This window comes from Prosopis cineraria, unplaced genomic scaffold (genome assembly GCF_029017545.1).
Source record: "Prosopis cineraria cultivar Desert tree isolate PC_DT_omini unplaced genomic scaffold, ASM2901754v1 PC313, whole genome shotgun sequence".
In the NCBI taxonomy this organism is placed as follows: domain Eukaryota; kingdom Viridiplantae; phylum Streptophyta; class Magnoliopsida; order Fabales; family Fabaceae; genus Prosopis; species Prosopis cineraria.
In genome coordinates, this window is record NW_026555640.1 from 25,137 (window position 1) to 37,905 (window position 12,769).

Here is a 12,769-nt window from a genome sequence, read left to right on the forward strand (position 1 = left end):
GTCAATAAATTTACCTCTCCCTCCAAAAAACCCCAATTTGGAGGGAGCCAAAATAAGGGGAGGGGAGGGGAGCTCCAAAAATTAAACCAAATGAGAGAAATGGAACCCCTCCCCTCCCCTCCCTCCCCTCCCCTCCCCTCCCCTCCAACCAAACAGAGCCTAAAACTCAAAAGAGAGGAAATAGATAGACCCTCCAAAACCAAATAAACCTTTTTACTTATCTTCAAACTGGTTGAGAACTTGCAAAACTTGCTTTGGCCACCAAAACAGAGATGCAGTATGTGCAATGCAAATTAGATTTTCTTTTCTTTTATTTTTTATATTAAAAAGTTGAAGTGAGTTAAGTTAAAAAGCTCATTAAAACCTCAATATGCTTCCAGATCAAAAAAATACTTACAAAAATACTTATATATCGCCCATCAACAAAATTCTCACATAGACAATGAAATTTAAATGCTTTTCTTTTTGGGTGTTTTTCCTTGTCTTGCCACCACTACCACTTCATTTTCCCATTTTTTATTTTCCCATTTTATCCTGCCATTACAAACAAATCAAAGAATATTCAGGTAAAGAAAAATCATTCAACTTACCAACAAATTATTTAAAATTTTAATATCAAAGCTATCCTCATTCACTTAATGTATAAGTCAATCCACAGGTTAGTTTCTTTAAAAGTATAATCTAATTAATATCTTAAAAAATAGAAATATTATAAAAATATATATCATTTGCATATATTGTATTATGTAAAGTTGATTTTAATTTGCACAAGGTGTCAAACCTCCTGTAATTTATTATAAGCAATGCAAGGGGTACGATTGGGGCTCGAATAGGAATCCTGTCCAACTTTTTTCTCTTCGCGGTCTTAGGCAAGGAAATACCAACCATTGTTTGGCTGGACGGTTTTGAAAAAGAGAAAAGTTTATAACGAATTTATTTTTCAAAAAAATGGCTACATGTAGTTATGAAATTTTAATAAGAAAGATGTAAATTATAAGAGGAAGGAAAATTGATTTTTTTATTTAATTCAACTTCTCCATTTTTTAAAAATCAAAGTAATTATAATCTCCCTTCCTCTCCAAAAACCCTCTAACTACCAATCAAGATCGTGGAGACAGTCATGCTCTATATGTTAGACATCAAAGCAAGCAAAGCAATCGTCATCTTTCTCCAGGATATTATCACAAGTCAAGGCAACTTTTACAGACACCTTGAGCTGTTAGGACGCTTCCTCTACAAGGTAAAATGCATAGGATGTTGGTGGGGTAATAACTTGAAAGATTTTTCATACCCTGTTAACCAAACGGAGCAATTAAATGTGCAAAAATGAGGGTTCGAGTTAGAAAACCTAGGAAAGACAGAAGATGGCTGAGATAAAGAGGGTCAATCCCCTATCTAGTTCACCCTTTTCCATTAACTTCTATTCCTCGGCAACAAATAAACAGTTCTGGCCCCCCAAAAAAAGTCCTTGGTGACATTTACAATGTCCAGCATAACATGTAGCTCAACTGCTTTTTTAAGACCAGTTATCATCATATCATGCCAGAGTTGGACAGAAAAGAATCTTCCCTCTTCATGCCCTTCGCTACATAGATCAGATTCTCAGCCTGACCCTCCTACCATTTGTATCACCACCATCTGAAAGCTGAGCCCATACGCTCCGAGACTTCCCCTCTGCACTGCTGCTATCACCCTCATACCCAGCAATTGTCTTCAGGATCTCGGACTGTAGCCAAGGGCATTTTTCTTTCAGGCGCTCAAAACTGTCTGACCTCATCACGGCTGCAACAAGACAGAAAAAGAATCATGATTTTAAAGAACTTGAAAAGTTGTAACCTCGTAGATAAAGGAAAATTATAATTCTCGCACAAGTGTTAAAGTTTCCTTCTTCCAAGTCGCAATAAGAATACACAATAGAAATGGCTTTGCTGTGTGTGTCCAAGTTCAATTCCAATTTAATTTTGACTTCTGTTTTGACTGAATCTCAGGTGGCTGAAGGCTGATACTGCTTGATAACTTTACAAGATATCACGCATGAAAATACAGTTCAGGTATGTAAATAATGCCCAACTAAATGTACCTGCTAGATTATAAGCAGCAAATTTTAGGCAAACAGCTTTTAACTCCATGGCATGGCATTGGTCAGCCAAGGTTAAAATGTCAGCTACAGAGCTCACATAGATGTCCTTGCAGAGTCGAGATTCACAAATCAGTTTAAGCCTCTCCAATCCATAATTGTCTGCTGCAGCCAACAACTTCGCTGCCAATGTCTCAGACACCATGGATTCGCTAGTTGAGGTTGAAAGATCCATGTCCACATCTTCTGTGAAGGTATCCCTATACATAAAGTGCAGCATCGCCTGTCAAAGAAAAAATATTAGAAATTAATCACAAAGAAGAAAAACACGACCAAAAGCAAAACACTTCCACCAAAATCAAATTTCTAACCCGAGTAACACTAACTGGCAAAGAGGGAAAAAAAAGGGTAGTAAATAAACAACAGAAGAAGTTTCTACCTTAAAAACCTTAGGTTCTATATCTCTTATGAAAATCTCTTGTGTATCATCATCTGAAACATCAAAAAATCTAGACCAAAATTTTGGGGATCTAGCAGCCAACACCAACTTATGAGCAGGGATCTTTTCTCCAGAAATATTAAAAGTAACATCTGAACCTTCCACATTTTCCAATAGCACTCCAAACTGTGCTCCCATGTCAGATTCTGGGACCTTTATCACATTAAGCTGTGGACAATCTATAACTGAAACCACAACTCCTACTGTACAGTTGATTTTCAAGCAATCACCCTTGAGGTAGTCAGAGGTTTCAAGCAAAGACCGTCTAAAAAATCGCTTGTATCCCCTAAAATAAACACAAGAGAAACAAAATGTCCCACAAATGTCTAACAGCAACGATTAACAGACAAAAAAAAAATTCCTTATGCATTTGATCACATTGTTAGAGTATCAAGTCAAAGAAAAGACAAGTTCAGATATGCCAGCTGGCAACTGTGTCAGTCCTTCTAGGCAAGAAACAAAATAGTTAACAAAATAAATAAAGGGCATCCACTTATACAAGGTGCTGCTAAGTTCAATTTTCAGTTTTGGGATCGATTGAAAGGCAGAGCCTTGGTCACTTTCCTTGTACATTGAATAGTAAGTTATGGCACAGAACTACAGAAGACAGGTGTTGGTTCCCAATATAAATGGAACTTTCACAGTTTAACAGTATGAGGAAATTATTAAATTAACAAACAAAAGAAAGTTCCTCTACCATAGAAAAAAATATTCTACGAGAATGTATGATGATATTGAAAAGAGAAGCAGAGAACAACAATAATTTTACATTGCACTGGACAAAAAACAAAGAATTGTTTATCAAACTTTTCGTCTCTTTTTTAATTTTATAAAATGAAAAATTATCAGAGCAAAAGTAAAGTTCTACTTATTGGAAAATAAAATACCCTCCCAGCTGACATGACAAGGCAAGACAAGACAAAGTGAAATATTTTGACGCACCTTTCGTCTTTATTGTACAGCTGAAGAATTTTGGGAGTTAGTTATAATCTCACGTGCACGGAGTTGTGCTATGTCACGATTGAGGTGGAAAGAGAAAGCTACAAACTGGAATTTTAAGGACACTCTCTTCTTTGATGCAGAACTGCGGCCTCAAATTTGGCGATGACATCAACACAAAGCATTTATGATGGGTTTAAAGAGGAATTTTGACGTTTCTTATACAAATAGATTCAACAAAGTATGAGCTATAGAATTAAAATTTTTCCCTCAATGTTTCCCCACTTAATTCCTATGTATAAGGTCACACATCTATTGCCTAGAAAGGTTAAATAGAAAGATGTCTGCTGAGTGCTATGCATAAACAGCTCTATGATAACTAGCAAAGAGTGGAAAATTCATGAGGTTCCCAGTCTGATTCTTGTAGGCCTGAACTAACCTAGCTAAACCTTTTCCCTCAATCAACTGATTGACTTAGATTAATATGAGACAAACGTGTGAACAACCGGAAGAACAGCTTCATTAATTTAAGACAACAGACTATAATAATTATGATTTCAAGATTTTCTCCCATTTCTTTTAACTTTCACCCCTGAGGGATAAATGTAGAACAAAGCACTGAAAGCAATGAGGTTTATGGTGTTACTATTGTTACAACAAATATAATAAGACTTTTTTGCCTTTAAACATTATAGTTGTTACCAGTCTGCCCCGTGGCGTTCTGGAACGTTCTCTGTGGATGTTCTGTGAGGTTAAGGGTTCAAGACATGGGATGTGCTATACTCCCTCAGTTTCCTATTAAAAATTCTAGTTGTCCAAGATTTAACCAGGCTTGTTATATCTCCATATGACAGGTAACATATCAAAGATGGTGCAACGTAAAATCAAAATGGCAATACTAGAGCTGAATAAGTATAATCGCTCCAGGAAAATGTAGTATGCACCTCAGTTTGTTATTCGAATTAGTATTTCTAAGCATTAACCTGTGTGATTGCTTCATGGCCAGAGGGGGGTACCTTGCTAATTTTCAAATACTAAAACTCAATGAATTTAATAATATAGAAATCAAATTATCAATGTACTCTTAGAAATGAGTAGTCGATTGGAAACCATACCACATGCTACCCTTGTATTTGAGCGTATATGGACCGCTCTCAAGAGACCGGTCAAAATGGCTGTGAACCTTGTGCTTCCCTTGCCCGCTCTGGTCCACAAGTGTGAGCTCAAACAGTGCCCTCACATCGGTGCCCTCGCTGGCTAAAGCGATGAAAACCGAAACGTACGCTGAATTGTCCTCGGGGTTCTTGCCGTCAGGATAGAAGTAAATCGCCCAATCATAACCTCCAACAGAGAACAAATCGCTCGAAATGTGCTTTCCAACTCCCATCCCTTTCGCCAAAGAATACCCCTGAATCACAAACTTGTGCGACCCATTCACCGTCTCTGTGACCGACCTCGAGCTCGTCGGCGACACCTGGAGGCTCTTCCCCGCCGTCACGGTCGCCACCATGAGGTGGAACTTACGGGAATTCAAAATTCATGCACAAAGTGATCGAACGAAATCCCCAATCGCCGCTTTGATTTACGTGAGAAATTTAGGACGCGAAAAAGGAATTCGCGGGAAAAAAAAAAATAGTTAACGAATTTGCGGAATTTGGAATCAAAAAAGTTCGACTCTCTCTCTCTCTCTCTCTCTCTCTCTCTGCGCACTCAGAAAAGCGTTTTGGTTTTAGTCGGAAAAGGATGAAGGCGCACAGTGGCAGGGTGCATCACACAATCCAGAGTGTTCCCTCTATGGTTCAATTGGCATGTTTAAGGGGGATGCGATGCTGGAAATGCTCCTACATTCGAGAAAAATGAAACGTGCCCGTTCGTTAATTTGACGTGGCAACATACTATTTGATGAATCGATGTGTTACGGCTTCTCATGGTGTAGGATTGTACAGAAGAACGCTTGAGTTCAGACTTGGAGAGGGCTGTTTATTTAAAAATTGGCTCCCCCAGCCCCTACACTTTTCCCTCCATCTGCTCTCACTTTCTATTAAATTTGAATCGTTTGGATTTAATTTAAATAGTTTAAATTTAATATTTTTATGTTTTATTTTTATTTTATACATATTAAAATAAAAATATATGAAAATTATAAAAAAATTTAATAAATATGCTTGTTAACATGATAGTCCAAATTTAATATTAAAAATTTAAATTGATTATTTATATATACTTTGAATAATACACATATATTTTAAACAGTTAATTTTTTTAATATTAAATAAATAGAATAAAGATTATATTGCTAGGTTTTTACAATTTTATTGATTTGCATCAAATTCTTAAGTCTCCAATCTCTACTTAAAATCAAAAGATAAATTGACATTGCTAGACAGCCTTTCAAGTAACTATCTTGTCAAAGTAGGTTTTTTATAAGCATCGACACAAGAGATTTCTTTTGATAATAAGAACCCTTTTTCTTGGAAAGTATTTTGGAAACTTAATTTACCTAGGAAATTCCTTCTACTCACATGAAAGGTATTTACCAAAGCTATTCCAACGGGTGATATTTTAAAGCATCACCATTTGTTGAGCAACACCAAATGTGTTCTTGGTTGTGTTGTGACGATGAAAAATCTATTGATCATACTTTTGTCACTTGCCCTTTCTTCTTAACAATCTGGTTTAGTACTTTATCAGTCAAAACTGATACCTTGCTGCCAAAAGGTAATTTTCAAAATCTTTTGATTGCCCTGTCATCTCTTTTTGATGATAATCAAATTAACACCATCAAACAATTCATCATTTTGATTTTACTTATTTGGAGGAAGAGAAATGCTTCTTTTCTTCGCCCGATGGTATTTCTTGCCAACCATCTGATGTGATCTAAGAATTGCATCATATTTGTAAAAATAGATTGTAACTTAAATTTTTGACGTTAACAATCCTTAAAAGGACACCTGGGTTACCTCTTTCAAGGAGCTGTAGTCATCAACCATCAATCAGTTGGAGTATTTGTAGTCAGAAAAAGAATGCCTCTGACCATACAATTTTCTTGATCTTTATTTCCTTTCAAAATTAAATCTTACAAACGATCAGCTGGAGAAAAAAGAAAAGAAGCAATTTTTCTTATTTCTAAAATTCCTGTCTTTACTCCCACATTTTAGGGATCCTTGCCTACATTGCCGATTACTACGAAGATCTACACATAACTTGTCATCAGAGACTCCATTTTCAGATTTCAATAATAGAAGAGCAAAGCTGCGTAGTCAATTCAGGAATTTTCTCATTTCTTCGATTCTTCCCTCGCCTTACTTTTTTTGTTCTCATGTGTTTCCCATTCCCCAATCTCCCTGATTCTATATGCCTTAATTTGGAGTTTTAATTTTGTTATGACTTTCTGTGTACTTTTTACTTTTTTATAATATAATTACATTTGAATTCAAAAAAAAGACACACGAATTAAAACATCATCAATATTAGTTTTATTAGCAAAAGTTTATTATAGTTAGTAAGAATTTGATGCATAACTCACACGATTGTAAGATTAAATTTCATGTCAATATGAAAATTTTTATCTTTGAACAATCTATAAGTATAACTATAAGTATTTTTTTAAACTTAAAGGCATATTACGATCTTGTTTAGTCTATGAAATCCAACTTAATTGAACTTTCCTTTCTTAAAAAATTATCATCAAATTTTGTACCAAATGTACAGGAATGACACGCAGCTTTCTTGTTCAAATGTTATAAAATCCACTTTAATTTAAAAAACAGGTTGAATTTATTTCATAAATTTGATTAGATGTTTTTTTAGATGTCTAGTGGTTTAAAGTAGAAGTTAGTGGGTGTTTTTTTTTTTTTTCTCTCCCCAACGGAATACTTTCATTCCAAACTTCAGAAACTAAAAACGTGTAGTACAACACAAAGTATCTAAGCAAAAGCCAACTAAGGCAAACAAGAAAAGCAACGATAGAAAGCTAAAATGCATAATAGCAATAGCAAAGCATTCAGCCACCATCATCCGAGACAGCAGAGGAGTTCGTGACAGTAGAAGACTTCTCACAGTTAGTGCCATCCTTGGCTAGCAAGATGAACCAAGAAGGTGATGGTGAATACTACAAAAGACCCATCCTATCGACTTAATTTTTATAAAAAATGAAGCGATTGAATCAAGCTCTTCTCATATCTAGTAATATTGCAATTCAAATTGTCACTTTGCTTGAATCGTGACATAGATTTAAACGAAACCTTATCCTTTTTCTCTTCCTCTTCTATTTCGTTGGCATCATTTTTGTAAATTTTTTCAAACAAGAACTCCTTTAGCCTTTTCTTCTTGAGTTGAGATTGAGAATGAAGGCAAAAAAAAAAAAATTGGAGAGATTGATGTGTTGTAAGTCCCATAACTCTGAACATAAACATGTTTAGTCAAAATTGATAGGAAGGTGCTGGGTGGTTTTCTTTTTTATAATAGAAGCTATCCAATAATTCTTTAAAAATAGTTTATAACTAAATTTGCACATTTATTTGCGGAGATGAAGTGCCATGAGTCATGCTCAATCAAAAAATGTGGGTCCCACATGAAAAGTTAAGGTTCGTCAAATAAAAGTTAATGGAGGCTATTAGATGTTCTATATTTTAAAGTTGATAATTTATTTCACATCACCTTATAGTATAGGCAAACTAATGCTTCTGAAAAAATAATTGAGGACTAAATTTATACATTTATCCATTTCTCTATTATGCTATGCGAGGGATAAAGTTCTGATATAAACAAAAGATAATATTTTTAGTCTTCGGAATTATATTAATTTCTCTATGTTATTGTTATGCTGCCAATTTCTTGAAAATTCTTGGTCTTTATGAGGGCACAAGCGCCTATGGATCCTAGCAAAATTTATGCTTGTAGGGTAATTTATATTTTTAAATTTAGGATTATGTCTCAATTGAGTATTTCATACTATCTTTTGGAATTATTTTCAAAAATAAATCTTTGTTTATTTGGGTAACTTCTAGAAATTCTTTCGATTATTAGTCCTGTTTGCTTAAAATTAAAAAAATAAGCTATTTTTAGTAATTTAAAAAATATTATAAAAATGATATATTTTGCAGAGATTTTAAAAAATTCAAAAATTATATTACATTTATTTACAATATAAAAAATCACCTTTTATTAAAGAGAAAGATGAAAAATTCCTATACTCTTTTCTAACCTTGCACGCAATATTCCAGATTCATAACCTAATAAGCGCTGCATCCTCATCAGTGTTTAGGCTGACCGATTCATTTTATTTTAAAATGATCCCTGTTGTTTTATTTTAAATTAGTTTTTATGTAATTTTTAATATTGTATTTATTAGAATAAAAAGTTAAAAAAATTAATATTAAATCTGGACTATCTTTTATACTAGTTAGGGGATGAGCACCAAGTCATTCATCACCCATATGAGATATGGATGGTTCCCACTTAAAGCTTTTTTTTATTTTTATATTTATCAAAATAAAAATAAAATTTTTTAATAAATTTGTTTATCATCAATCTGACTAATACATATTTATGGCCCGTTTGTTTTAAAATTAAAAAATAATTTTAGATAATATAAAAATTTTATAAAAAGATATTTATTTTATAGAGATTTTATAAAAAATAGATATTATTTTATATTTAGTTATACTAATAATAAAGTAATTTTTAGTTAGGTATTTTAAATTTTATGATATTTTTCTTAATTTTTCATTCTATTATTTCAAAATTTCATGATATTTTTGCTTATCTCATCTCTTTAAAACACACCCTTTCATTTACTATATTAGATTATTTTAAAAAGCTACTTTAAATAGCTTCTTAAAATAATTAAAATTTTTTTATTCTAATTATTATAAAAAAATTTGAAACAAACATAGTAAAAACTTACAAAATAATTTTTTTTCAAAAATAAGTTATTTTTTTAATAAAATAAGTTAAAACAAGAGAGCTCTTAATGTGGACTTCTAAATTTAATGTTAAATTTTTTATAATTTTATAAATTAATTATTCAAATACACTTTAAACAATACATATATAATTTAGATGGTACACTTTAATATTAATTTTTTATAAATTGACCATTTAGATATATTATAGATAATATAAATTTAATGTTAATTTTTAAATAATATTTGTAAATTTTTATTTTAATAAATATAATATTAAAAATATTTAAAAATAAATTTAAAATAAACCACAGAAATCATTTTAAAATAAAGTAAAGGGCTTCGATTAGCTTGAGCACTGATGAGCATCATGATTGATTGAACATCGAATGCGAACACGAATATTCCTCTGCTCTTTTAGCTTTTTTTTTTTTCGCATGTTGATTCTATCTCAACTTGCTTTTTACACACTAACGTATCCCTCAACTTTTGACATTCTCGCTTTTACAATCCACACTGACCATCGCTCTTCACCCTCCTTGACGCCACCTACTGTTCAACTAATCAATCAAAATCAAATCTTGATGAAGATTCTAAATTGGGTCTCTACAAGGAAGCTCTTTGCTCAAAACAGAGCAATCTCGGCCACAAGCATGGAGTTTCTCTCGAGAAAGAATATGGTAGAGCCAAGAATATGAATTGTCTTCTCCAAGTAGTTATGGTTGAAGATTGGATGGAAAAACAAAGCTCCCACAACTTCTCAAATTCTAAGTCATGAGAGTGTTAACTTTATATATCAATTCATGCAATAAATAAGATTGAGCAAAGTAATATGTGCGTATCTGAAAAATTCATAACCGCTTGAAATACCTTAATTATTTCAAGTATAAGCAAATACATAACCTACTAAACTCTCGTAGTTTTCAAATAATTCAGAGATAATAAAACAATAAAAACTATTTTATATTTTTTTATTATTGACTGATTAGTTTATATGAATCAAATTAGTGACTACTTTAATTAATTAATTATCTCACATTATCCTTGACCCAATCAGTTAAGAGATAGGGAATAACTAACAACTACAGAGTTATAGGTTGGGCCTCTATCTATTGAGCTCATTTGTGTGATCCACTCATCATCATTCACACAAAATTATAAAAATTAATTTATTTGAGTTTATTAATTAATGTAAATTTATAAATAAATATTTCAACTGAGTGTTCTTCTACTTTGTGAAGATGAGAAGGGTATGGATCAGTAAGTGAAGCAAATTGGAGGAGAGGGAAGAAAAGATCGCTAAAATTGAGACTTGAGATGAAAAGAAGGCAAAAGATGATGTGGGAGAGTGAAGTTGCAGAATGTTGAGATTTTTTTTGTCATGGCTTATTTCAAGAAGTTAGTCATCTCAGCCTCTTGAAATAATTAGATACATGTATTTTTAGATTCTGATTATTTTTAAAATATTAAACAAACCTGTTAAATTTTGCCAAAAGTGCTTTCTTTTTCCCCCCTAAAAAAAAAAAACTTAAACGAATGAGGCCATTATTATGCTATGATATGGACAAGGGTTAAAATTTATTTTTGTCTCTAAACTATACTTGTAGTATATACAATGCACAACATGAAAAGGCACAGTCTAAGGAAGGCACTCTGTCATTTTTTGACGCGTCAAGCACATTACAAACATGATGCCCTCCAAGAATATCATGGTGAGAAAAGAAGTAACAATCCATCAGTATGGGTGTATAGAGTCTAGAGTTACATGAAGCCATAAAAGAATGAGCAAAGTGTCTAAAGTTACATGAAGCCATAAAAGAATGAGCAAAGTGTCTAAAGTTACATGAAACCATAAAAGAATGAGCAAAGTGTAATATATCTGTTGGATTTGCTACACTGGCCATTTTTGGAGCTTCAGTGGCTTGATCTTTCTGCATGTCTCTCAAGTTTCGATGAGGGTTAACAGCAGGACTTGCCCCTGGTGGCTTAAAATGATATCTTTTTAATTAGAGCACAAAGCGTCACCATCTTGAGCATGTAGACAAGAAGGTTTTAGTGGCGGCTACAATACCCTTAGGATTTTGTTTTTTAATATTCCCATTTGAAAAGACAGAAGACAATTGTTATGTGACTTTAATTGACGTGAAAGCAAGATATTTAATTACTGTTTAAGGGATGAATTTATTCTTTTAGGACATCATATGGAGGAGAAAATGTTAGGAAGATATTAGTAAATTTTTATTGGAAGGTTTGATAGCAAGCATAGAAGATAATAACAAATATAGTCTCTTAATCAGTCCATACTTGGTAATATTACTTTAGTATACATTTTGTTTGAAAAGAAAGGTGCCATTGTTTAAAAAATACGTATTATGAAAAATATACTCAATTTATCATTTTATAAGCTTTAAAACATGGTGGGAAAATAATTAGATTAACAATATGTCTTCATTACACCCACAATTTGCATGTTAATTTTAACAAATAATTGGCATGATTAATCCATTATATCTCAAATTTTTATGAAAAATGTAAAAAAATTAATTGCACATATTTAGATGAAGTATCCTCACTTAATGTTATTGATATCTAATTAAATAATACTCCTCGTGGAACGACGTATGAGAAGTAAAAGTTAGTTTGAAAAGTAACATGTTAGTATTTAAATACTTTCAAGAATTTACAACTTTATCTTTTAAATTTATAATTCTGTCTTGTTAAATTGTAACTTATTTTTCCAATTTCAATGAGAAACACAAATATTAAATGATTAAATTTTAAAAAGAAATTCACAGCTTTGACCCTCAAATTTGCAATTTTGGCCAAGTGAATTTGCAACTCATGCTCCATTTTTTATTGATATAAACATGTTGAATTTCATAAAAATATTACCTAAGGACCCATGGGATTCACTTTAAATTTTAATATTTTCTGGAATTTTACTTAAATAAAACGATTTCATTGTAATTTAATTGTCATTCTCCTAATTAATATTACAATGCCAAAACTTTATTTATATGTATTATTTAACAAGAGAAAAATTGATATCTATATCTTGTTGTTCATACTTCAGCTAAAATATATATTTAATCTTTTAACTTTATATAACGTTATATTTTAGTCTCTTTATAAAGTATATTTTCAGTTCTTTAACCTTAATACTATTAATTTTATCTCAAAAAATTTTTACATTGAATTTTCAAATATTAACAAAATATTTTTAAATATTAACATATTAAATTTAATTTTTTTAACATAACAATAATTGACATAAAAAATAAGTATTTAAAACTAATGATGTTAACATTAAATACTAACAAGATACTTTACAAATTAAATGATTAAATT

The 12,769-nt window shown here is 31.8% G+C and overlaps 1 protein-coding gene across 1 annotated transcript; it reads right to left on the reverse strand.

Annotated features, from left to right (window-relative positions):
• Positions 1 to 1,261: 1,261 nt before the first annotated feature.
• On the reverse strand, positions 1,262 to 5,391 carry LOC129296355 (BTB/POZ and MATH domain-containing protein 4-like). The gene is made up of 4 exons (XM_054934954.1): positions 4,631 to 5,391; positions 2,517 to 2,862; positions 2,081 to 2,360; positions 1,262 to 1,782 (listed from the first exon to the last, which is right to left on the reverse strand). Exons 1-4 carry the CDS (start codon positions 5,023 to 5,025, stop codon positions 1,595 to 1,597), a joined length of 1,209 nt encoding a protein of 402 aa, XP_054790929.1. The 5' UTR covers positions 5,026 to 5,391; the 3' UTR covers positions 1,262 to 1,594.
• Between the last annotated feature and the right edge of the window lie 7,378 nt (positions 5,392 to 12,769).